The sequence below is a fragment of the Labrus bergylta genome, chromosome 21 (genome assembly GCF_963930695.1).
Source record: "Labrus bergylta chromosome 21, fLabBer1.1, whole genome shotgun sequence".
Taxonomy (NCBI): Eukaryota; Metazoa; Chordata; class Actinopteri; order Labriformes; family Labridae; genus Labrus; species Labrus bergylta.
Window position 1 is genome coordinate 14,322,901 of NC_089215.1, and position 27,910 is coordinate 14,350,810.

General features: G+C 42.8%; 1 protein-coding gene across 1 annotated transcript in view; it reads left to right on the forward strand.

Annotated features, from left to right (window-relative positions):
- Positions 1-3,012: 3,012 nt before the first annotated feature.
- The window catches only part of nherf1a (NHERF family PDZ scaffold protein 1a), a 29,998-nt gene continuing 5,100 nt past the window's right edge, over positions 3,013-27,910 (forward strand). The window contains exons 1-4 of the mRNA XM_065949341.1: positions 3,013-3,639; positions 22,821-22,991; positions 27,218-27,372; positions 27,761-27,791. Coding sequence (XP_065805413.1) covers positions 3,169-3,639; positions 22,821-22,991; positions 27,218-27,372; positions 27,761-27,791 — 828 coding nt within the window. The 5' untranslated portion in view covers positions 3,013-3,168. The remainder of the gene's footprint in view (positions 3,640-22,820; positions 22,992-27,217; positions 27,373-27,760; positions 27,792-27,910) is intronic.

A 27,910-nucleotide genomic window follows, 5' to 3' on the forward strand; every position in this document is an offset into this window, starting at 1 on the left:
TGTAGGTCAATACGATACCGTTTGCTGTATGTTGTTTCAATAACATTTCTGCAGGCGTGTCTTTGGTTTGCAGCATAATACAATCCATTTTATTGCAGCACCATGCGAAGTGAATACAGCGTCGATCAGTTTCCATTTATTGAACAAAACAAATAAACAATACAGCTGCGGTTTCTCCATGCCGCCCGCCGCCACAGCGGTCAAAAACCATATGCCCTTCCGGGGTCAAACACATCCCGTACCTTGACAAGTGACGTACCTATATACAGTACCTGTGCCCTAAGCAATAGGACAGTGACACACAGTGGCACAATAATGAACATGTTTTACAGCTTGACCCAAAAACATGAATATGGCTCTTACACTCCGGCCCCTAGTTGTTAGTGACAGGTGGAGCTAACAATTCACACAAAACAAACAAAGAGCCACAAACACAAACAATGTCATTAATGCATTATCATTAAACACCTTCAGCTGCATTCAATAGACAAAGTTTGGTGACTGGTCTTTCCAACACATTAGACTTTGTTTTAAGGCAAACAGACCGAAGAACACCATGTTTGTCAGTAAATGTTTCGATCAATCGGCCGAGCAGCCAAGAGCCACGAGGGGCAGTTGAATCCATGATAATGACAATGTCTCCAGGCACAAGACTCCTCCTTTCTCTGTTCCACTTTTGCCGTTGTTGAAGCAGAGGGAGGTACTCCTGAACCCACCACTTCCAGAACAGATCTGAGATGTATTGAACCTGTCTCCACCTTCTTTTTGCATACAGGTCCTGTTTCACAAACAGCCCAGGTGGTAATACAGGTTTGCCTTTCAGGAGGAGGATATGATTTGGCGTAAGAGGTTCAAGATCGTTGGGATCCTCAGACAGCTGGGTGATGGGTCGGCCATTTAATATGGCCTCAACTTCACAGAGAACTGTGTGAAGGTTGTCATCATCCAATTGCTGCTGGTGTAACAGATTTGAGAACACGCCTTATTGTTCGAATCATATGCTCCCAAACTCCGCCAAAATGTAATGCTCCTGGAGGATTGAATTTCCACTCCAGCTGGAATGAGCACTCTTTGGATCTGGTCGTGTTTAAGTGCAGCGAGAGCCTCCTTCAGTTCTCTATTTGCGCCAACAAAATTGATGCCATTGTCGGACAGCATATGAGAAACTTCGCCTCTTCTACTTATAAATCGCTGCAAAGCGTTTACACATTCATCAGTATCCAGTGAGTTTGCAACCTCAAGGTGAACAGCTCTGCTTGCTAAACAGGTAAAGATCACTCCATAGCATTTAGCTTCTTCCTCTTTGACAGAGAGCTGTAAGATGTTTAATCAACTGAATGGCTTCTTCTGAGGATGTGCTCTTCAAACAGTCGTCAACATAAAAGTTTTGGTTTACCGTTTGAATCACATCAGCAGGGAATAATGCCTGACCGTCCTCTGCTGTCTTCCTGAGTGCATAGCAAGCGCAGCTAGGGGATGAAACAGCTCCAAACAGGTGGACGGTCATCTGCAATTTCTTGACTCAAGTCACCCTCAGGCCACCACAAGAAACGTAGGAAGTCTTTGTCGGTTTCTGCAACGTTGACCTGATAGAACATCTGCTGTATGTCTGCCATTAAAACTACAGGCTCTTGCCTGAAATCTTGTAAGCACTCAAATCAGACTGCTTGTATGGTTAGGACCCTGGAAGAAATTATTCTTCCTGGGATGGTAAACACCATGATGGGGGATATACCAGACTTTTCCTTCTTCACAGTCCAACTGATGTTGAGGGATTTTCTCTGCATATCCTTTACCAATGACGTCATTGAAGAAGTTTGCGTACTCCTGATGAAACTGTTCATCTTTCTCAAACCTTTTCTTGAGCCCAAGAATCCTTTGCTTGGCCACTGATAGATTATTTGGGAGCATGGGCTGCTCTTTTCTAAAAGGCATTTTCAGGCTGTAATGCCCATTCACCTGCTTTGCTGAATCACTGACAATTTCCAAAAACGTCATGTCTTCTCTTGTTCATCATTTTTGTTCATCCTCCACATTCTTGTCATTGAAGTCATGGTTATACTGGGCAGCCAACATCTCCTCCAGTTTACTCACAGCGATCCTGCTTACTTTTGCAGAGGGAAATTCTGCCTCCATGGCGCCACCGTTTCCATTCAGTGGACCATTTACGGACCATCTCAGCACTGTCCTGATGGCATACGGGCCATTCCCGCAGCTGTTGACGACCTCTCATGGTTCCGATAACCTGGGAGCCATGGTGCCAATTGTAGATTGCCTTGGTCCATCATTTGATTGAGCAATCATAGGCTGCCATTGCACATGCAGTGATGTTGCTGGTATGTTATTCCCCTGTTGCTGTTCAATTGGGTGCCACTGGGGGCTTGTGACGGTTTGCAACAATTGTACAGTTTGTTTTCGCCACACATCCATGGATTTTGGTTTGTCAGATGGTAATGATGATTCTGTCCGCTGATTTTGTTGTGAAGGTTTCGATGCAGGCTTGTACTCCTTTGCCATGGGGGTTAAGGCAATGACTGGTTCGGCCTTCTCCTTTTCCCTTTCAAAATAAGAGTCCATGCCATTTGAGCCTCCTGAAGAACTGTGAGCATCACAATCCTGTAATACTGCCAACTTAGCATTGAATGCAGCTAAGTCCACTTTCAAGTCAAGTTCCTCTTTTTTCCTCCTCAGCTGCTCTTGCTGTTGCTTGACCCAAAAACATGAATATGGCTCTTACACACAGTACAGATGTTTCAGAACACAGGGGACTGGTAGAAAAGGTAGAAAAGGGGTATAACATGTCCTCTTTAAGTATGTCTATGTGACCTTGGTTCCTCTGGGGCTTCGCTTCTCTAAATGTTACTCTGAACGACACAATCTTTTATTTTGAAACAGCTGACGTGTGTTGGTGTAATTAGCTGTTAACTTGACGTAAGCTCCTCTGGGGACGGGCCGTTGTCGGATTGGATGAGAGAAACAAGATTGCAACACAGCAGCAGTTCAGAGGGGAGGATCTGTGAAGTGAAAACGCAGCATTATCGGTGGAAAGTTTAACTGTGACTCACTCAGTCCGGCGGAAGTTCAGCTCCGTGAACTCAACAGGTGTCTGTTTCCCTCCGCGGTTATTCTGCCACTTCTTACTTTTAAATCTTCTTAAAGTTTTAAAACATGTCAAAACTGCGACCGAGACTGTGCGTGCTGGAGAAAGGAACCAGCGGCTACGGGTTCCACCTCCACGGAGAGAAGGGCAAGACCGGGCAGTTCATTCGGCTCGTGGAGCCTGACACTCCCGCCTCCGAAGCTGGGCTCCTCGCGGGGGATCGCCTCGCGTTCGTGAATGGAGAGAGCGTGGAGGGGGAGAGCCATCAGCAGGTGGTCGCGAGGATACGGGCCACCGCCGGGGCGCTCGAGCTAATCGTTGTGGACGACGAGACCGCCGAGCTGCTAAAGAAACACAACCTGCCGTGCCGGAAAGAGTACGCCACGGAGGGGATTCCCCTGCCGGGCGGGGACAGCGACTCAGACCGCGGGGACACACACAGCAACGGCACCCCGAGGCAGACCACCCCTGCCCCGCGGGAGAACGGGGACTCCTCCTCGGTGAGGTCCGAGAGGCTGAGTGTGAGCTCCAGCACCAAGGTAACTTATAGCCAACAGAGTGTTCACTTAATTACACTTTTATTACTTTTTTAAAAAACTAATCACGCTTTAAGACAGTTGTTCTCAACTGGTCCAGCATCAGGACCCAACCCGGTCTGTTGGGACCCCTCCAAACATCATTCGTCCCCATTATGTTATAAATAATCTGACACCAACAACATTTTTTAGACATGTTATTAAAGTGTCTCCCCCATATTTCGGGCTAGACAAGCATCATTCAGTCATTTACTATTATATGAGTGCGGGTTGTCAGATGGGGCCACTTAGGGGGGTTTCCTACTGTCATTTCAAATTTTGCACATTTGCTGTGAAAAGTTTGAAATGACAGTAGTTCACAGCCATTGCTGTGTTTTGAAGTGTATCAGCCCTTGGGGGTCCCCTACTGGCCTGGGGCCCCCCAAGCAGTTAGCCTGCCTTGCTTGTTGATAAGCAGCACCTCACCACCAACTCTGTCATGAAAAACCACGGCCCAAATTTAAAAAGAAATGTCAACCAATCAGATTTGTTCACTGAAAGATTGTGCAGTTTAGACCTCAAAAAGCACAACGCGTGTCAGAACAAAGAAACTAAACAAAACACTTTGAAAAAGCACTTCACAGACTTTTTGACACAATGTTTTTTCCAGGCACACAATGGCGACCCACTGAAAATGGCTCTGTGACCCACTTTGGAGTCCTGACCCACCAGTTGAGAACACTGCTTTAAGAAGTAGCTTTGACTCATAATGCTTAATCAGAGGGTTTGATTTAGTTTCCCTGTCCGTTTAGACTTTAATTAATCCCCTCTGAGCTAAACCTTAAGACCTGTTAGGTCAAAAGGACAGATACTCAATATTTATAGTTTTGTTGACATTTACAAAAAATCCTTAAGAGGAAAGCATTGTATTAAGTAAAAAATGTAATCAAAACTTATGTAGAATCAATTGATATAACATAATGGAAGTCTATTCTTTGTTTTTGGATTAATTTGAGTGTTATAAATCCACTTACTTTATGTAATATTTCTTAAGAAAGGCAGTTTTTAGGTTAAGAAACTGTTTCTTGCCAAAAAGTCCAGACAAGGATGTATTGCTTTGGCAACCCAACACAAAATAGAGATGCTATATAAAACTATATTTCCATCGTATAGCGTTCTCTGTAATTGATTCGAAGAATTTTTACCAATGTCATAACACATCTGGATGTGTTAAAATGATGGATGGGCACATCAGATGTGCCCATCCATCATCCAGTTGATGGATGCATCATAATGCATCATCCAGAATAGCAAAAAAATCTGATTGTTGTCTTTCAAAGAGTTTTTTTTTTTTAAACCACTGGATCATCACTTCAAGGTATGAGCCGTTTGGATCCAAACACTCATGAGTCAAGGTCCACTTACTTTGATGTCACATCACTTTAATTTTTTTTTCTTTCTACCAGGAATTTCTTAGTGAAGAGACATTTTGTTGACTAACATCCTGACGGGAAGGTGTATATTTGTCGAATCCAACAAGTTGGATATCTTAAATGTTACTTATTTCTGTGTAGGTTCTCAGTCGTCCAGGTCATGGTAACTCGAAGCTTGATCCCAAGGCAACTGGACTTGGTTGAAGATCTTGAAGACGTTGACCCTCGCCTCCGATGAAGAAGCCGTTGGGAGGAGAGGTGAAACGTCTTCCAACATCTTCAGCCAAATCCAGTTGACTTTGGTTCAAGCTTCGAGTTACTGATATCATGAATGAAATATTTTCATGATGAAGCATTCTCAGTCATTGGTTCTCAACTTTAATTATTATGCCCTAATATATCCAATTACCTCACCTTCCATAGTATAAACATTACAGCTCTTTCTGCAGGTGTCTAAGGCTCACATTGTCCTCTCTGCTCTGAGGCTACTCTTACCTCTAAGCTGAAAGGTTATTTGGAAATAGATCCCTCATTAAGTAGGCACTTTCAGGGCCAGTGAAAGCCTCTAAGTTCAGACAGAGAAGTGACACAACACAGTGAAACATGCCAGGCCTCTACTCTTTCCTGGTGAACAGAGTCTCTGTCACATAAATGCCTGTCAGTATCTCCACTTCCCATCTTGAGTTCTCCGTCAGGTTTGGCTTGTCAGACCAGAGGCTTTGTCTCTCTGATGCACGTCAGACAGACATAACATCTTTTTCTTTTCTTTTTTTTAAACCTGTTGTCAAAATCAGACAGGATTACACAAGATATGACTTGACACATTGCAATAAAAGTAGCGCTATCATTACACACATGCAGAGCATGCGACTCCTAACATAGATCATGTAAGATAGGGGGAAAGCTAGTCATGAGGGAAGCACAGAAGTCTTTAAAGGTAGCCACAAGCAATCAATGGTTCAAATAGTTGGATGAATAGACCAATGGCTTAACAGTCAGAAAAAAGGTTTGAAAATATTAGGGCTGGTTTAACAAATCGATTCATCAATGCATTGCAATTATTATTTTCCCAATTCAATATATAGTTCTTCAAAACCCTATTGGTGAAGGTGGATCAACAACAGCAGACACTCAGTCTGGGACTTTCAGACCCGCTCTACCATATTATGAAGTACTTTGAAGTTCTTTGAAATGCTTTTCTTTCCTTGGGTTACCGTAATCCTTCTGTTGTCTGTTATGAAACAATATTCTATAGTGTAGTTTGAAACATTCATAAACATGGCTGTGGCTGTTTGTAGCCGTTGGAAAGTCTGGACTTTAATTTAAATGTTGTGTAACTGGAATGTAAAATGGCCTCATTGTGGAGGAATTTAGCTCTGAGAATATGACGTGTGTTTCAGGGATTACTAAAATAATGGGATACTTTGTTATTTTTAGGCTTTACCTCAGTGGTCAGCCACAAACATGAGAGTCGTTGTGATGCATTGTCTTTTAATTTCACGTTGTTTAACTTTCAGCTAATGCTCACATCAACCTTGGTGTTTGTGCAGCCTTATGCAGTCGTTGCTTCTCCATCTTTGATATGTGAGCTAAATGTTTTTCATTTTATTGTGACTGATACGGCTGCAGGCTTTATATTCAAATGTGAATGGGATAATCCAAGGTATTATCTGTTGTTTGTTTACTATTGTGTGCATTTCAAACACACCTTTTCCACCTGGCCATGCAGTGAAATCAGTTAATATTTAACTGGTTCAATGTTGACTGGCGTTAAAAGTTTAACCAGAGGACTTTTTAATTTTGTATACTCTTACATCACCAGATTCATGAATCATGAGACCCATTAAACTTTGGTCTGATGTTGGTTTAGCCTCAGGGAGTGATGGAGTCATCATCTTTGATCCGGGGGTTAGCAACTTGAAAAGCAAGTATTGAATGAGATGACTTGTGTGTTGTTGCTTTTTGCTGCATTTGCAGGCAAATGTCTGCTGATAGGGATTCATAAAGAAAAAAGCTGCACCGTCCTCCAATGATTGCTGATGGTTTACAGTAGGGGTGAGAATAGCCGGTAGCTCACGATACGATATAATTCCACAAATGTTGGTTCAGCTTCGCCTCTTGTCACGCTTCATCCTTTAACTGGGGCGGCAGGAGCTCAGTCTGTAGGGACTTTGGGTTGGGAACCAGAGGATAGGTGGTTCAAGTTCGGACAAAGTCTGGAAATTAGTCTGGTAGCTGGAGAGGTGCCAGGTCACTTCCTGAGCACCCACCCACTTCCGAGGTACCCTTAAGCGAGGCACAGTTTAGAATAGCCCGATTTAGAACACAATAATAAAAAAGAAAATCAAAATGTAAATGTCAGTAATTGGTGGAATAACCCTGATTTATTTTTTAAGGTTTATTTTGGGGCTTTTTTTTTGCCTTTATTTAGAGAAAGGACAGTGGAGAGTTGGAAATTAGGGAGAGAGAGAGTGGGGACAGACATGCAGGAAAGGAGCCACAGGTTGGATTCGAACTTGGGCCGCCTGCCCGGAGGACTTTGGCATCCGTACATGGGGCGCACGCACACTAACCACTAGGCTATCGGTGCCCCATAACCCAGATTTTAACGACTGCTTTCATGTGTTTTAGTCTGCTATTCACCAGTTTCTAAAACGGCTGGTTGGTGATACTATCCCACTCTTGGTACAAACATTCAAGAAGGTCGGCTTGAATGACTGAACTAATTTACTATGGTGTTCATACATGTAAAGATGCTGATTTAAGGACATTTTAACTTAAAAAATGATTCCATCAAATATGGATTTGTGAACTTTTTTTAAGTTATAACAATTAGTATTCTGTGGTTTGAAAATAAACAGGAACTTGTTTTCATTAGATTTTTTCACAGCCTGAAAAAAGTTCCAAAATGAGAAGTTTCAAAATAAACCTATAAATAGTAGAACCAGAGAAAAACACAGTTTCTTTAGCTGTAAAAGATCTCCAACATGTCAGCACATTTTGCCTCTGCTCTACTGCTACAAACCTCATCTTTGGGTCTTTCTTTCATTTTGTGCGGCTTCAATAAGACCTCCTTTAAGTCAGAACTCGGGCTGCAGCTTGTTAGGATGCTGCAAACCTCCAGCTACATTCCTCCCTGATGTGAAACTTGGCAGAGCCCAGCCTGACCAATGGTCTGATACTGGCCTCCCAGTGTGACACACATGAGTGGGCCTACCAAAGATGACGTGAAACCAGCCCTGCTAACGCTACAAACAATAGCTCCTTTCACGTCATCGTCTTGGATTGGTCTTGCAGTTGCTGTCCAGGTCCCCGTGGGCAAACCTTTTCATTCTGCATGAAGGGACGTGGTGGAAGTCTCAGCAAAGAGTTGGATATCTGATTCTTTTGAGATTTATTTTCCTGGGAGATAAAAGCATGAACTAAGTGAGCATGTCATCATATTATGGTAACATCCTGGCCTCCAGCGGCTTAGTCCTCCTCCACACCGAGGAGCCGTCCATTGGTCACCATGGAGATCCCCAGCAGCAGAAAGAGGCTTTGTCCGCAGTGTTTGCATGGGGAGAAAGGCTCCAGGGCCAGAGAGGAAAGCAGAGAGGACTCTCACGCCTCAACAGGGAGGCCATGCTGACCCTGAAATACCTACAACCTCTGCCGACATACACTGTCATTAGTGCTGAAGTGAAGTGAGCATGTGAGTGTGTTGTTTAGGGCAAGATGGGGCTGTCACCGTGATTAAAGCAAATTGTTGTGTGCTTGTAGAAGTGAAAATGTCAAATGATTATTTAACACTGCTGCAATGAATGGCTCTTATCTGTATTTCAAACAATGGCCCTTTCCAGAGGTTTTACTGGTGCAAAGAGTTTATTAATAGCTAATAGATTTCTCAAGCTGTGCAGAAGAGAAACAGGCTGTAAGGGCTTCAACTTCATCCTTGAAGGCAAATGCATGGGATCATAAACGTTCATGTTTTTGTCTCTTAAAGACTCAGATTGTTATTTTAAGTTTCTGACAAGATTATGGACACGATTCCTGCAAAGATACATGTTTTTGTTGGAGAGTAAAGGGCAAACACGAGCATTAAATCACCCTCTTCAAAGCCCCCAGACTCCATTGACAAAAAACAGTAAATTGCAGAACACTTGAATTGTTTGAGTTACTCTCAGTATGACAGCGCACAGGTGAATTTAGCATTGGATACAATTCAGCGATTGGATGAGATTCAAAACTGGCGAATATGACGGACATGGACGTCACTGCCAAGAAGAGAAAATATAAACTGTGAGGTGAAACACTGAGGGGATAAAGCTTGTTTCAAAATGAGGGTGAACCTTGTGTTGGCTTTCACCTGCGGTCGCAAAGTTGGTGGGCTTCCTGTTGGACAGGCAGGTGCCAAACAACTGCAGTTAGTTGCTAAATTATCAGCTTTTCCATTGCAACAAATGTGATATTCTCAGGTAGCTTGCAGTGTTGGTACAAGCAGTAAACTTACACGCTAAAGTCCTGCAGTTAGTGTGAGCTTCTGTTGGCGATGAGCCCAGGAGGAGGAGGGGCCAAGTTTGAAAGTTGTGTTTAGGCCATTTTATTTGACTTATTTTTGAGTCTTACGGGCTGCAAGCTAAAGCCAATATAATGGTAGGGGAAACACTGGTAACTGTACCCATCAGAAAATTCACTGATCTACAGCTTCCTCTAGTTCGTTTCGTTAACATTCTTTTACTGGGCACATTTGCCTCAAAAGTTTACGCTGCATTTGGAAGACTTTGATCCTCAGTTTCCACATAAAGGACTCGAGGCAGCTCTCATCTGTCCAAGAGATCATTTCTTACTCAGCCTTTCGTAATCATCTCTTATCACTGAGCTCATATAATCTGTGGAACAGAACAATTAATCTGTCGTTTCACAGACTCATGGTCAGAGATGGCTGTAAATCAACAGCGCTGTCACGTTACTCATTATATGCCATTGATTCAAATCTCTGAGGTTATGGGAGAACACCAGTCGATTAGAGACGGGCCTGGTTTGCACTTTCATTACTTGATCCATTCAGTGCTGAAGTTGCAGCCAATGTGTAATAAATTCGACCTCAGTGTTTTATTAAAGGGGACACATAGTGAAAAATCCACTTCTACAGTGTTTTTGAACATATATTTGGGTAACCCTGAGTGTCTACCGACCCACAAAATGTGAATTAATCTCATCCAGTCCTTTGTTCGTGGTCTGCATAAGTCTTACAATACAGTGAAAAATGCTACGTTTCAAATGTGCTCTCCTTGTGATGTCACAGTGGGATTCTGGTAAAAAATAAAATCCCCTCCCCTCCCCTGGTATCTCCACCCATGGACTCCACCCCCAGCCTAGAGGAACACTTTTGCTCAGGTCTACCATTTTTATTCTAAGCAAAGGAGTGATGCCTACAGGGAAAACTCAGGGGGGGCTCATTGCATTTAAAGAGACACACACCAAAACAGAGCGAGAGCTGGTTTATACAGGGTCACAATCCTCCACTGGTGCTTGATTCATGTTATATTTTGTCTAAAGCACAGCACAGATGTTTCATTAAGACCACAGGGGACTGTTTGAGAAGGTGGAGAAGGGGGATAATATGTTAAAAAAGCATTTTTAGGTTATTAGCACTGAAACCATCTGACCTTTTTAAGGGATATGTCGTCTGTGGAGCTTGAACAATAACGGGGTCTTTACACTGATACTGTTATTGAGTTAAAAGTTTACTCTTTAAAGGTCACATATTCAACCAGTTTAAATAAGTCTGAGAGCTGCTGCTCATCTACATACTGATGTTGCACAACAGTTTGCCCTTCGACAAGAAATATTGTGAAGTTTTAATTTTGGTGAGATCTCATGGAAAGAAATCCTGTAGCACCCCTGGTTTTGAGTCATACATGTGCATAATCAGGGGCGTCTTAGTTGACTGACAGTTAGGTGTATTGTAGGTGTTTACCAAGTGGCTTAAGACCCGCCTCAACTCCACCTCTTTGTCTGTTTCTCGACAGACTGAAAGATACGTAAATTCCAATATGGAGACCACTATCAGTATAATGCCCCTACAGAAACCAATGGGTGACATCACTGAAACTACGTCCATATACAGTCTTTGATAAATTTAATAGTCTGCAATTGTTTCTGATGCAAATAAATATAAATGCAATGGCTAATAATTACCTTTACATCCTCCCTCTTTATGTTTACAACAGCTCTTGTCAATAGGAAGACTTAGTGTTTCATTAATTAAGCTTGTCAAAGTTTAGGATTAGCTTCTTTTCTGATTCATAAAATATTAAATTGAATACGTTGTTGACTTGGTTGGGCTGAGGAGCAAAAGCTTGACCTGTGGTTAGAGGCATTATTTTTGGGCTGGGGGGTTGTCCCTCTGAAAGTATAATCAATCTGACGAGAAATACAGTTTTCATTAAGGATGAAACTAAAGTCAAGGTCGATGAGGTGTCTCGAAAGACATGTTTTTGCAATAACTCAAGAACTTATGAATTCATAATGACACCAATAAAATTACCCAATAAACAGGAAACAAACAGCAATTCTAATTTTGTTGCCGTGTTATAAAAACAGGAAATTATTTTTTACTAGTGTCATATTCACACAAACACTGAAGCACACACACTCAGTCACCATGCGGCACTGTTTTTTTGTTTTTTTTACAGTTGATCTATGATCTGAATACAGACCGAGTTCTACGGTTAGGAAAGCACATGATCCGGTCAAATGGGTTTTTTTGTTCACTCTCACCTTTTTTTTTTTTTGGGATCCAACAAAATGATCCGAACTGTGACGTAGATACTTTTCTCCAATCTAAAGGAACATTATACTTTATCAACTACAGATGCAGCAATTGGAAAAATTAAGGCTGAAACAATTTCAATGTTTGAAATAACAATTTAGTGGATTTGCGATTCTGATACAGATGTTCGTTTCATGACTTCTTTTGGTGTCAGACCCCCACCGTGCTGACATTTCCTCTCGTATTTGACAATGTGCACAAGTCAGAGTTTGTCCAACAGGTGACTTCCTCTGCCCAATAAACTAACTCTTCTCTGAATCAGCAGTCAGGTGGACTAGATGGCAGCATTAAATTGATTTGGCACATTGTCTCATAATTTGCTGATGCCAGTCGACAGGGCAATATCGTCTGATACTGATGTTGAAACAATGCATCAGAGCTTCTTTATTTTTAGTTTAAAAAAAAACAAAAAACAACAGATTGTTTCATGGATTTTTCATCGAGGGTTAGGGTTAAGTCAAATAAGTTCCATAAGATGACATACTCTCCTCCTCTTCAACCAGTGTAAATCAGTCTCAGAGTTCCCCGAAACGTGTGTGTGAAGTTTCTTGTTCTAAATCCACTCTGATCCTGTATTTGATCATGCCTATAAACCCCTCTGTTTCAGCCCTGCTCAGAACAGGCTGTTTCTGTGTCTGTACCTTTAAATGTAAATGAGCTGTGTCTGACCACGCCCCCTCTCTGGAAGGGCTTGGGTGTCTCAGGCTTTCTCGCTCCATGTCCTATTGTTAACGGTGAGAAGGCAGACCCTGAGGGCAGAACAAACACCTAGCTGTGGGAGTGTCACACACCTGGGGGAGGGGTTACTGCCCTTTGTGATGTCATGAAGGGAAAATCTCCAAACGGCCTGTTTGAGCACATTCTTTCTGAAAAGTGGAGCAGGCAGAAGACGGAGAGGATGGACTTTTCTCATCATTGGGGGGTTTGTAGACGGATTAGAGACACTTTTAGTGTTAGAGGAACATGGTGAAGTGGATTTCTGCAAAATATGTGACCTTTAATTTCGGACCCTGATGACAGCTATAGTATGCTCATGTTTAAGAATCATTTTTAACAATTAAGTTTCTGAAGAGCCTGAATCTTGATTACATTGTGTGTGGAAGCAACTTTCCATCCAATGCTTCTTTGTTTGGGCTGCTGTCCAACACAAACTCCATAAAAGTCCTGTTGGCGTCATCTGACTGAGCTCCTCGCTGCCTCACTGTTTTCTCACTGACGTCGTCTAAATAAACACGGACACAGATACCAAACAGCCTGCAGGTCTTCAGAGCTCCTCATAGGGTCCTTTTATTCTCACAGATAGTGAAAATTAATCTTCCAGCACTTTCTGCTGCAGTTTATCCAAGGACATGATTCTGACAGCGTACTGTGAGCCGTCACTTGGTGATCAGTTTGATCCGGCTCTGAATGAAAAAAACGCTGCTCCATCAAGATTAAATCTTTATCATGACCGGGATTATAATTTCATTTGGTTCAGGCAATTAGGACGCAGTCTTTGAAGCTTCTCCTCATCTCATTCATACCATGTTTCATATGCACCGGGCTTTAGTATCAGCCCTAGGACTCGGCCGGCTTTAAACGTTTTTCAGTCACCAGCTGTAAATTGAGAATTCAGCATGACCAATCAGTTGTGGATGAGTGTGTGCACAGACATCATCAGACTGTGATTGGTAGGAGTAAAATACCATTTACTTTGATATGTGAATTATCAGTTCTGTCTCAATTTTCTGTCATTATTCAGAGAAAATGAACTATAGGTGTGAGAACGCCCTTAATTGCACCAGTAGTGGTTGATCTGAACCGTTTTAAAAATCAAGAATTTAGGGGTGCTGGATGGCTTAGCGGTTGTATTGCGTGTCCAATGTATGGAGGCTATAGTTTTCGTCGCAGCAGCCGTGGGTTTGAATCTGACCTCGGCCCTTTGCTGTATGTCAACCCCCCTCTCTCTCCTCCTCACATTTACTCTCTCTCTTCAGCTGTCCAAGCCAGTAAAGACAAAAATGGCTGAAAAATATCTTTAGAAAAAACACACTCAGCGGAGAAAGGTGAAACAGAACGCCAAAAATGTGGTGTCAAATGGTCATATCCTGGCCTTTATTCTTCTACAATGCCATGGGTGTGCCTCAGAATCTCCTCCAAGGAGGACATGCTATACCGACCTCCTATGTTCTAGTGGTATTTATCCACTCTTTGTAGCTTCCGTATGACATCTTGACTCTTAAGCTTTTTTGGTAGTCTTTTCACAGATGCAGTCGAGTCCACAGACTTCAATAAAAATGTGTGTTTTTAAACAATCCAGTCTTCATTATTGTATTAATCAATAGTATCAAACGGGGCTAGGGCTGCATGATTATTCGTGAACATAAATAACAAACTCTATTCCCACATACATTCAATTTCATTTCGAAATGATTAGGATTCACCTGCTCATATTTCACAATACATTCAGAACAAGCTGCATTCATGCCAGTGTCAAGCAGCAACCTCCAGTGTTGAAAATTTGAGCCATTGCTGATGTGCAAAATCCTGCAGTTCCTCGAGTGTCCACTAGAGGCTGGCTGCAGAAGCACAGGAAGTCACATACACACCACAGCCAAAGAAACAGAAATTAACAGGTTTCCAGCCTGGTTCAAAAATCAAAATAGTTCTGATTAGCAGTCTGTCGTTAGGTTGAATTAAATTTAGGCTGAGACAGCATTTCCAGTATGGAGACTGCCGTCGATGGGACTCCAGTGCCCCCTGTAGGAACAGATGGGTGACGTCACTCAGGCTTCAAACAATAATATTTACAGTCTATGTTCACCCTTTCCCACAGATAGGGCAGTCCAGTATATTTAATTTCTGCAGTTTAGTATCAATTTGAATCCCCTCTTCTAATCTCTTCTTCACTCTAACCATTGTGATGCATCTGCTATTGAAAGAAAGTAGGAACAAGGTTGACCAGCGCCTCAAGAGTCTTTGATGATTTCCACTTGCAGATTGCCTTTTCTGTAACCACACGCACACTCACAAACTGAGCAGGTTTCTCTGTCAGTAGACGGGCTGGCGGGTGTTAGCTGGCGGGGTGGAGCCACTAAAGAAACCACTTCCTGTCCCTGTAGAGAGTTGCTATAGCACTGAAGCTACATTGTTTGTTTTTGTTTTAGCAGGTTAATGATGACTATGATGCTGCACGCTGTGGCTCTTCTGTGTAGTTTGTTTGGGTTATGTAAGACTATACGCCTCCAATGAAAAGTTAAAGGGATACTTCACCTGTTGAAACATTAATCTGTATTGACCTTGGGTCATATATGCAGTAGAAATGTGAAATACATTTTGAAGTTGGTGCCTTCTTGGCTCATGTGGATGAAAGACACCAAATCCCAGAATGCACAGCACCGCAGGCCACTCCCACTAAGGTCCTCTATTTTAGATTAATCAGAAATTAATCCCAGAGGGAAATTCGATCGATACAGTTTCTCCAAAATATACAGTATAGCAGTAGAAATATAGTAATAAAAAAATGTACAGACATATTTACTTCAACACATAAGGCCATTTCCTCAACTGATTCAGAGATTTCTTCCAGAATTGATCTTGGAAATTCCTGGCAGAAAACAGACTCTATGTCTGTGTCCATAGGCAAACAGTGAGAGCACCGACACTACCAGTCCGCCCCAGCTCGAGCCGGCCCGGGCTCCTCGTCCTCGCCGCCGCCGACAGGCAGGCCTTATGTCTCGGCTGCGGCCCTGGAAGCCGCAGCAGCCAATACACAAGACCGGCCTGTCGGCAGCAGCCATCTCGCCGCTATATTTATATTTTTTCTCCATAGAGCCTGTTAGCATTGCTTCCAAGCAATATGGCAGACGTTAAGTTTCGATTCTGGGAGTGAGTTCCCACCCACTGATCTGTGATTGGTCTGTAGCTTCAGTGGTCGAAATATGAGGAACTAGCGTTGTAGTTTCACCCCGCTAACCGCAACAGCTTCCAGTGACACTCCTTTTCAGACTTAAATCTCAGGGGAGAATGAGGGCGGGATGCACGACCATTCAAAAATACTACCAGGTTTCTAATGATACAAAGCTTAATGCAAATTGGTGAAGTGAGCTTATTAGAAACATGCAGAGGCTTTTTAGGTCGGGTAAAATCACTTCTATCTGAACCAGTTCTCTTCCCTACTTCCATCGTTGCAACACCTGTTGGTTTGACCTGATAACTGCTCTCATATCTGGCAAACCGAGGACTACTTTCTCTGGTCCAAACAAATCCAGAGCATTCAGGACCAGACTCTAAAGTTAGAAGGAGGACATACTGGCTGCTGCAATGTTGTCAGAGAAGCCAGCACTTCAACATAGCATGTTTCCTTAATGTCTGATTATATAGTAAGGTCACTTTATAATTTCACTCACTACACATCTTACTGATTGGATCTTTAAAGTTACTCTACAGACACTTTAGAATCAAACACACGTCTTCTATCGAGTCTTTAGAAGAATAAGGACACTAAATGTTTATAAAGTATAAACTTAAGAAACTTTGACATCACAGTTCTGCCCCCAAAAACTCACATATCAACCATCTGAACTATGTCTTGATGAGAAAAAAGTTTAAATTAGACAAAAGCCTGCTGTTTTAGTCTTACAGCCACCTTTGAGGTCAGTATCCAGCCCTGTCACATCCAATGAGGAGCTGTTGATGTGCATTGTGCAACTTTTACTGTGGTCTGATGCAATCCTTGCAATAGACTGTTTTCTAATTAAACCACTAAAACGATTAAATGTTCATCCTGTGTGGAGGGTACCTTGTTCTCTTTGTGGAATTATGTGATCATAAAGGCTTCATATCACAAAGTGTTTGGTGTTTCCACCTCAGTTCAAGGTCCTTCAACAACAAGTCAGCGCTCATTATGAGACTCACTGTTGGAGCAGAGGACCTGATGTTTAACCATGAAAGCTGTAAAACCATTAACCTTTGATATTCAGCGAGCTCAGGGGGATGTTTACAAGGGCCGCCTCACTCTATAACCAGGCTAATACTGCTGCACACACACTGAGGAGGTTTTATGGCAAACATGGTGTGTTTATGTTTCTGTCCATGCAAAGAGTCCATGCAAAGACTCAAAGACAGATCTCTGCAGACAGATCTCTGCAGCCAGATCTCTGCAGCCAGATCTCTGCAGCCAGATCTCTGCAGCCAGATCTCTGCAGCCTGATCTCTGCAGCCTGATCTCTGTAGCCAGATCTATGCAGCCAGATCTTTGCAGCCAGATGTCTGCAGCCAGATCTCTGCAGCCAGATCTTTGCAGCCAGATGTCTGCAGCCAGATCTATGCAGCCAGATCTCTGCAGCCAGATGTCTGCAGCCAGATCTCTGCAGCCAGATGTCTGCAGCCAGATGTCTGCAGACAGATCTCTGCAGCCATATCTTTGCAGCCAGATCTATGCAGACAGATCTATGCAGACAGATCTCTGCAGACAGATCTTTGCAGCCAGATCTTTGCAGCCAGATCTCTGCAGCCAGATGTCTGCAGACAGATCTCTGCAGCCATATCTTTGCAGCCAGATCTATGCAGACAGATCTCTGCAGACAGATCTTTGCAGCCAGATCTTTGCAGCCAGATCTCTGCAGCCAGATGTCTGCAGACAGATCTCTGCAGACAGATCTCTGCAGCCATATCTTTGCAGCCAGATCTATGCAGCCAGATCTATGCAGACAGATCTCTGCAGCCAGATCTTTGCAGCCAGATCTATGCAGACAGATCTCTGCAGACAGATCTTTGCAGCCAGATCTCTGCAGCAACATTTGAGGTGAATCTATCAGCAGGTGCTGCTTTGGTGTTGAACCACTTTGCAGAGGATGGTACCGATAAATCATGAATATTCATTTCATGTGTCCCTTTCACATGAATGAGCTTCCACCACAAGTTGTTGCATAAATATTCACCAGAATGCAATAACTGCTAGTTACGAACATTTCTTTATTACTTGTGCTTCACTTTATTTTAATAAACCACAAACTGTTGTCAAACACCAGTCAACCTAAAAATAATACTAGGCTGAGGTCGGATTCGAACCCACGGTGCTGCAATTAGGACTTTAGCCTCCCTACAGTACATGGGGCATGCAAGATAACTGCTAGGTTATCCAGCAAAAAAATATTTCTGATTCAATCCTTTAGAATAAAAGTCAACCGTAAATCAGACTTATTCATAAATACAAAACAAAAAAATCGATTAATACAATTTAATATTTTAAATGTGTTGCTGTCGTTTTCTACAAATGAAAATGACTCCCAAACAGGTAAAAGTTGCAGGTTGATGGGACATGTTGGGACATGCTGTCAGTGTGTGTAGACTGTTTTTCAGTTATGCAATGCTTCAGAGAATCACGTCACACAAATGTAGTTCGAGTATCAAGGTTAGATTTCTTCTGTTTCTGAAATCATTGTATTCACATCGATAAAACATTGAACTCTGAGCTGTTTGAACTATTTCACGTATATGACTGTGTGATTATTGTCGGTCAGTCGCATGTCATACTGCAGAGATGTTTGCAGCAGCTGTGTCGTCTTTGTGGTTAATCAGATGGGTGAGTCTTTAGCATTAAGTTAGTAAAGTGTATCAGAGAGCCTGTCAGCTGGACTTTACTCTTGGAGGTGTCGTTAGCATTCGGCTCCTGCTGTCTCTGCACTCTGCACTCTGCTGCGTGCCGCTCTACTGGTTCTGTGGTTTTCCTGTGTAGACTGCGAGAGAACAATAACCCTGAACATCAGAAAGAAGGACTCTGATGTCTCCAGGATGACATGCAATATTATTGTAATGTAATAAGAGATTTGTGGAAGTAAATGGGACACCTGTGTCCTTTTTCTGCCACATGTTGGAGGCCTTATCAATTTTGATTCCTTATATATTATTTATCTATAAACATAGATTATCTAGTGTCAAACAGAATCAACAGGAAAATGTGAGCACCAGACGAGTGTTGTAGTGCTCCAAGACTGGTCCACTTTTTGAGGGTCTCGGTCTCATCTAAGATTCAAAATCATTTTTACTCGGCCTTACTGGGCGCTCAGACCCTCCGCAGACCATTCACGCGCCGACCGCGATTGCACAATATCACCGCATCGACCACAAGAAGCATGAAACCTGATTCAATGAGTCGCAATGTGCAGCACATGGCTAATTTACATAACGTTATTTTCCGTGAAAACACTGTGGAAAGATTCAAAGTCTGGCTAGCAGGCCAGCCTTTCTGTTAAACATCCTGTCTGATCATTTTTAACATTTGGTAGCCATGGGTAAAGATGTTGAGAGAAATGCGTGCTAGCTTGAAGGTAACTTAACCTTCAAGAATATAACCTCAATGAGAATCAGCAGGAGCAAAACATCAGGTTAATATATTGATAATGTTACATATTTTATGATAGAAGATATGCGATAATATTTTCATACTTGATGACTGTTTTATGATGCTCTCTCAGACTCTGCTCTGAGAGCTACTTGCATAGTGACTGCCCTTCACATCACCCCTTAGTAGGACATAGTAAGCCCTGTTCTTCTAATTCATCCCATTTTATAAAAAGGGACTGAAGGTTGGGAGCATCATGGGGTTCTTCATGTTTCACTGAAGCATTATCAAAAAGTTAGAACAGAACATAGATATCGACAAGCAATTGTGTTTTTCTTATTGTTTGCACTGCTTCTTTAAATCATCTGTAAATTAACATTTTAAAGCTGATATATAAAAAAAAAAAAAAAAAAGTCACCTTTTTCATCTCTGATGAGTTTGCACCCCTGTATTCTGTCGAAGGCAGCCTGATTGAGCGGTTGAATAATTGTACTGACACCACACCCTTGAGGATTATTTTGACAAATAATCGACAAGACGCAATCGCTGGCGGGGCAAATCATCCAGTGTGTTGCCAACTTAAAAACAGAATGTGCAACATTTTACACATAAATGAGTCAGAAATCAAGTCTATCCTGTGTAAATGTGTCTCTGAGTCATGACTGTCTACAATGAGTGAGAAGCTCGAGTCTGTATTGTTGTGAGAGCTGTGTTTACATGGACCTCCCCTTGTGTATAAAAGCTGTTTTAGTCAAGGACTAGAGACAAGAAGAACATACTCACTGATTATTTATGTCACATAAGTGTATTTAGATCTCAGTCATTCTGTGTCAATTTATGTTTAATATGAAGCTATGACCTAACTAAAGTGTGCTAACATTAGCATGCTAACACAAGAATGCAGCTCGAGCCAAGGACAATTTTGTCTGCCTCTTACGCTTAATGGTGCTTCATTGTGGTGCGTTTTTCTAATTCAAACCGCGGAGGCTTCAGTATGGAGGAGGTGTGGCCAATCAGCAGTTTGTTTTGGTTTCATGCTGTTGCTCAAGGGCGACATCTACTGGATCAAAAAGTTGCACATACCGTATTGGTCCGAATATAAGACGACCCTTATTATAAGACGACCCCCGTTTTTCAACACTCATATTTAGAAAAAAAGATTTGCAGACCAGATCTTGTTTTTATAAAGAACACAGCTCGAACTTCATTTTATTTGAAAATAACAATATTAAAAACACATTGAATTAAACACCTGTTGTATTAATAATTATAATAATAATTAACATACCGTATTTATCGGTATAGGCCTCCGGCACTTTTCAAAACAAAGTGTTTCACAAGGGCGAACTATGTACAGTATGATTCAACATTAAAATCGATTAACAATCAAACAATATTATCAACATGTTTTAAACATTTTTAAATAACAGAGGAAATACAGGCAACGTTTTTAAGTAAACTACCGCTAAACTAAAGCTCGCCAAACATCTCCTCCGATGTCTCCTATTCCTCACACACGTCCTCCGCCCCGCTGTGCTCTCTCTCACTGTCATCACTCCCCTGCTCCTCTTAGAGCGCGTCATGTGTGTTGACATTTAAAGGGACAGGTGAACAATTAGAGCTGCGCTCTGAATACTAGACCCCGAATATAAGACGACCCGACTTTTTCGGACCTATTTCATTGGGGAAAAAGGCCGTCTTATATTCGGACCAATACAGTACTTTATTTAAAGTTGTGAAAAGGTGCAATACTTCTATACTTTTGTATACCTTCGGTTTCAAGACGATACACCCGTCCATTTTGAAACAAAGATCACAGGAGAGAAATAAATCCATTATAAATGGCAAATCTTGCACAATAACATAACACATGAAACTAAGCAGATAGGATGTGATCTATACGAGTAAAGGTGAGAGCCTGTGCTTGTAAGATGATGTGTATTGTACAGTGTTCCTGCATTGCACTTTGCACCTCACCTGTTATACCATCCTTATCACCTTTACTGCTGCTCACGGTTATGTGAACCCTGTCAAAAATGTGTGATTCCACCCAATGGTTCAGCCTGACCATCACCACGCCTTAACACTCACTGAGCAATCATCAACCCTGCTGATTTCACAAAAACTCCTGGATTAATGCGTAATCCTGTGAGAGGGGTTGTGTGTGCTGAAGCTGAATCTGCTTCATCTTCTGTCAGGAGTAACTCTCAGATAACCTCTGATAGGCGGGGATGTGTCACCCACTGATAGCTGCCGGTTTATCAGGTGACAGGTGGGTGGGTAACATCTCTTTATCAGAGCATCAGGTGTTCATTAATGCTGCTGCTGCTTCGTGAATATGTTGCATACGGCAGTGTTAAAGGTGGAGCTTTCTCCTAAGAGTCAGGGATTCATAGCAGACATTGACTCCCATTTGCATTTTAACCTTTGCACATTGACCACAGAGCTACACAGCATGGGAGAAACAAGGACTCAAAATCCTTTACCTGAATTATCCACAGAGGTCTCCCCTTCTCTAAAAAGAACGGACTTCAGGAAAAAAGTTTAAAAGTCTGTGTCTTCTCAGTGCTTTTTGGTCTTGTGTGATGTCTTAAGTGATTTCAGGAGAGGCCGCGAGCTGACGCTAAAATTAGCTCAGCTTGGTTTTAGGATTCCTTCGGTGCACATCATCAACATGGATTAGACCTGTTGCCCGGTAACCTGCAGGGATGTCCTGCTCTTAAATAAACAGATTTAGAATCTTAAATCGTAAAGACACTGAATAACCATGTTTCACGTCAAAGACCACGTGTCTCAGATGATCAACACTTTATCTTAAAAGAGCAATATGTAACTCTGACACCTAGTGTTTAAAATAGGTACTGCAGTCTAAATTAAAACATTGTAGAGAGCTGTCTCCCCCCCGCCCCCTCCTCTAGAGTCGATGCTCACGCAGGTTGCCATGTGGTGGACACTGAAGCTTCAGTGTTTAGCCAGCTCTACATCGGTCTGTAAACCTTTCACGTATATATCTGCCAAACCGAGGATCGTCCAAAACGGCTGTGTGGGGGTGCCTTAAAACCGCCTACCTTCTCTGGTCCAAACAAATCCAGAGCATTCAGGACCAGAATCTAAAGTTAGAAGGAGGACTTACTGGCTGCTGCATTGTTGTCAGAGAAGCCAGTACTCCTTAATGTCTGATCATATAGGAAGGTCACTTTATCATTTCACTCACTACACATCTCACTGATTGGACCTTTAATGGTCGCAATCCCAGTTGTAGTTGACTTCTACAAAGATGAGCAAAGAAAGAACATAAAACATTCGGGGCTCCGCATAGCCTGGCGGTTGTGTCATGTTCCCCATGTGCCAAGGCTGTAGACTTCATCTCAGCAGCCGAGGGTTTGAATCTGACTTCAGTCCTTTTTTGCATGTCGTCCCCTGCTCTCTCCTCCCATCATTTCCTGTCTCTCTTCAGCTGTCCTATCCAATAAAGTCAAAATGTCCCAAAAAAAAAAAAATAGGATTTTTAGGACATACAGATTTTTTAATCTTTATGTCTTTATGTTTAATTTCACACCCTGGTTACAAAATATCCTATGCAGTAATCAGTAATGCTTTAATGAAGTTGAATTCTCTCTTCTGTGTGCAGGATGAGCGAGACGGGCTGCGGCCTCGTCTCTGCCGCATGGAGAAAGGACTGACCGGTTATGGCTTCAACCTGCACAGCGAGAAGTCCAAACCGGGTCAGTTCATCAGAGCTGTGGACGAGAACTCCCCAGCACAGAGAGCCGGACTCAGACCGAAGGACAAGATCGTCCAGGTACACAACACCCACTCACACCAAGCGACAACCATTGTTGCATCGATACTTTGTATTCTGGGTATGTTGATTATCTTCAGGCTAATAATTGGTGTGTAATTATGGGCGGGACTGATGTGACTGACAGGTTTCAGCTCAACCTGTTTATTTTTTATTGCACTGATCAAAAGTTAGTTGGGTACAGTATTTCCGATATGGCCACCGCCATCGTTGGGCTTCAAAAATACGCTTCAGGAGCATGTCATCACTGAGACCATGTTTTATGCAGTCTGTAGCTCACATAATTCCCTGAAATTTCTAGGATGAGCTGCATGTGTGAATGCAAGCAGGTTAATTTTTCACTCTGACTTTTCCCTGCAGTGCCCTGTCCACTTATTACATTTCCCCATGAAGTCAGGGTGAGCTGAAGTGTGAACACAGCAGGAAATACTCAGGAAACAGGCGGAGGGGATGATGTTTACATCCTGTGACCGGTGCTCAGCCGGGGAAATCATTGTTCATCAATCAATCAATCATTATTTGTATAGCACCAATTCATAACAAGTCTTGTCTAGATGAGATAATATGCAGGAAGGATTTCTCCGATGTATTCCTCGCGTTCTTGTTGTCCACACTTCCTTGCCTCTGGGGTGGAGGTCGGAGCAGGCCGTGCATGAATGAGGACAACAGTGGTTGTGGGGAAGTCCGATGGTGGAGGCTTGGGCGTTGGTTTATGTAGTAAAGTCATTTCTGCTGACACTGTGAAAACATCCAACAACACAGTAGTGAAATAGAAGCGATAAAATGTGATTGTAGTGTCGGACTTTGTGACTTTATCCGCCCAGCAGAGATTTCTGCAGCATCATTTTTTTACGTCATGTCTCACCTGTTGAGGCCCCCCCACCCATTGGACAAGGAACGTGGCACTGTGAGGAACGTGTGTGAATCGGAGCAGTCTGTCCTGAAGAAGATTGCGTCTCTTCTCACTGTGAGAGTTCTGCCTTGATTTGTTTTTTGTTTGGGTATCAGCTTTAATCCTATTACGTGAGTGGGCAAACTGAAATCCCAGGAGGTTTTAGGTTATTATTAGACTCGGAATCTGTGCAGCTGGGATGTCGGCGGGTTTTCTGCGTGTGTGCAGGTGTGTTCATCCACATGCTCGGGACCTTGTTGTGCTCAGAGTGTTTTTGGAAGTGTGTTTGAAGCAGATATCAGAGTCCCCCATTCCCTCCACGCTGAGTGTGTGATGACCGGACATGCTGGCCTTGTAGAACATGGCAGGGTCACAGTTAATCCACTTACACCGTCTGAGGGCTGAATTACAGCGCGCTCGCTCAGTCTGCGGGGCCGCTCACATGCAGGAGAGACGAAGGGGGCAGGGTTGATGATAACTCCACAACTGTACTTACTGAATCCAGAATCACAGTGGAAGATTTAAACTTGACATTTAAGAAGCTTAGAGAGGAATGCTGGTCTTTTGAAACCTGGGACCTTTTTAACATATTTTAGAGTCTAACTAAATAACGCTTGGGGACTTCTACAGTAGATTGCTTCACCTGGCTGTAACAGCTGCAATGTAATCCTTTGGAAAAATGCAACAATCGAAGGTGCACCCACTTCAAGTTGTTGTTTTTGTCACCAACAGGCTCAGATCGCATTCTGAGAGTCTGAAAACTTTACAGAAAGAGACCCTTTTGAAGTGTAACATCCTAAATTTAACAAGCAGTATCTGTCACGTCGCTCTTCTCAAAGAAACCAAACTCAAATGACCTCTGTGAATTTTTACCGGTCTCACGATTTTATTTAATTGATTACGATTATCCTGTCAACCATTCAATTGGATCACGGTGCAATTCCTCGACATAGCAACTTTTTTTTTTTTTTGTCAATGAATACAAGCAGTCAGATACTGTAGGAACTCCCCTTTTTTACTACAAGTGCTTTGGAAATCAATGTCACTGTACACCTCAATAATAAATTAAATAGGCCAGCTTTGGAAAATTTACAAGCACCATCAGTACGCAATGATCGATGTAGTACTCAAAATTGGTCACTTTTGATTGGTCTCCTCTAAGAATCTAAAACATTTTTACTCGGTCTTGCCACAGATCGGCTTTTTTTTCACGTCATTACTGAGATAAGAAGGAAAACGCCTCTTTCTTAAAGAATGAATAACTTGAATTCATTCATAATTTCATTTTTATCCCCTGGTTATGACCCCAACCTTCACGCTGTCACGGTCTGAGTGACACGCCCCCTGCACACAAGATGATGATTTTTCATTGATATTCCTGGTCTCGGTTAGTGTGGTCTTGACTACAACACAAGTATGAACTAAGGTTAACATGTAACACCAGTGTTGCTGTTTCACTCTTTCTTGTTTCTTTATTTGTTCCAGAAAGACGGAAGAATAAAATAAGACAGAAATGGCACAGACAAAAGGAGTTCCTCAGGGGCTCCTATAAGGAACCGACTACCTTACATGGAAACTGAAACGGAAACTTCTTCAAAGTATTGTCACAACATACAAGTGTATTTAAAAGTCACACAGTAACACAGGGAAACAAACCAATTGATCAAAAGACCAACACCGGTAAATCAGCTGTTTTTTCAGTGGAGTCTGGAGGCGGTGAAATGAGCGATGTCTCGTTTCAACTAAAATCGTCTGAATATTTAAAACTCTTTACTGAAGGGATTTCAACACAGAAAGATCTCTTTCTTGGACACGTAGAACAACAATCTGAGCCTGTCGGTGCAAAAACAAATACATCTTGTAGTGGATGAACTCTGTTTGGGCGAGGGATTACATTACAGCCTCTTTTCACCGCTGCACGCTGAAGGAAATCTACACGAGATATTCCACGGCTTTTCTGTCCTGTCAGGCGTTAAGACCCAGGAAACAGAAATGCTGAGTGTAATGAATCTTAAACTGAGGTCATGGAGTCAATGAGAGGAGGGTCTTATAATGTTCTGTACCACCTGTCCAATGTTCACGGTCTTTGTGGGAGTCTCTGAGATTCCTGACGGTATCCCAACCACAGATCGTCCTCCCACAGGAATTCCTCGGCCTTATCTCCCTGGATGCTTGATTAGTTCCAGCTCTGGGAGTGTCCCACCCCCACCCCCCCCGCAACAACAGTGTTACCAAATGTTTCCCATCACTGGCACCAGTTCTCCCCTGCTGGGTTTCATTACTTTCCATTCATTACTTCTCCAAACACAAACCTGGTGTCTACATCTTCTGTAATCAATCATTCAGACTCTTGTGTCATGTGAATCACAAACTGCACAATAAATCCTCATTCTATCACATCACAGTATGAGAATGAGAAGTACATACACCAATATTTAGAATTCAATCACCATAAAAAGGAAAAATTGTTATTATTAGTATCACACAAATTCATAACAAGTGTTATCTCGAGACGTTTTACAAAAGACCAGATGGGATAATATACAGGAAGGATTTCTCCTTTGTATTCCTCGGGTTCCTGTTGTCCACACTTCCTTGCCGCTGAGGTGGGAGGTCGGAGCAGGTCGTGCATGAATGAGGACGCCGCTGGTTGTGGGACGACACAGTCTGATGGCAGTGGCTGGGCATCAGAGACGTCGGGTGGTAGTAGTGCCAGAGCAGCTCGCTAAAGGTTGGGGGAGCTACTCCAGAGTCTGCCTCCTGGGCTTCTGGCACATGTTAAAATGATACACCGTTCAGCACAATAAAGTTCATCAGGTTCAACTTAGACAGACTGACAGACAGGCTATAGTGCAAGAAAATGGCTTGACGAGAAAGCGTGTTGAATTTTGATTTATTAAAAGTTACTTATCGGACGAAAATGTGTCACGGCTTCTCAAGAGAGGATTTCATGTTTTAATTTTAATCTTTGGATTTTTAAACTTGTGGTTTGGACCAAACAAAATTCAAGAGATCAGAAGATGTCACCCTGACTCAGAGGATATGATTAACTCCTCCTCCTCTTCCTTGTTCTTTTCCCTCCTCCTCTTCTTCCTCTTTCTCGGTCCTCCTTGTCTTCTTCCACGTCCTCTTCCTCCTCCTCCACCTCCTTTTCCCTCCTCCTGTTCCTCCTTCTCTGTCTCGTCCTCCTCGTCTTCTTCCTCGTCATTGTCCTCTTTCCTCCTCCTCCTCCTCCTACTCTTCCTCCTCCTCCTCCTGTCGTCTTCCTCCTCCTCTTCCTCCTCCTTGTCCTTGTCCTCTTCCTCCTCCTCCTCCTCCTCCTCCTCTGTCGCAGGTGAATGGGATGTCGGTGATCGGGTTGCAGCATTCGGAGGTGGTGGCCGCCATCAAAGCTGGAGGAAATGAGACCAGTCTGCTGGTTGTCGATGCTGAAGCCGAAGACTACTTTCAGCGCTGCAACGTCCTGCCCACCGAAGAGCACCCTCACTGGTACAACACTCAAACACCCACGATGCATTGCATGTTTACTCATCCCTGTTTATCGACCATACACAGAAATGCAGAATCTGTTCTAGGCGGCTGATTTGACTGTAAACGATGCAAGTTGGAAGTTGCAAACTCGTGGCTGCGCTGACATGCCTGAAAAGGTCGCTGTCACTCTGGAGGAGTACACGGTTGTCAGTCGATAGCTGAGGGGTACCGAGATGAACGTTTACAATCACACAACGTGAAATGAATATCACATACAGAGTCGTACAGATGTATTTTATGACAACCAATTTCATGGAAAATCAAAAACAAATCTGGAACGCAGTGATCCTGAAACTTTTCCTCGCCCCCTGCAGGACCTCTGCCTGAGCCAGTAAGAGACGAAGAGGGTGACAGAGAAGGCATCAGAGGAAGAGGAGGTGGAGGACACACACACACACACACACCAACACACACATCAACACACACACACACACACACACACACACACACAGATAGTGACCGGAAAGCCTCACTGATCCTCTCTGGACGTTTCTGG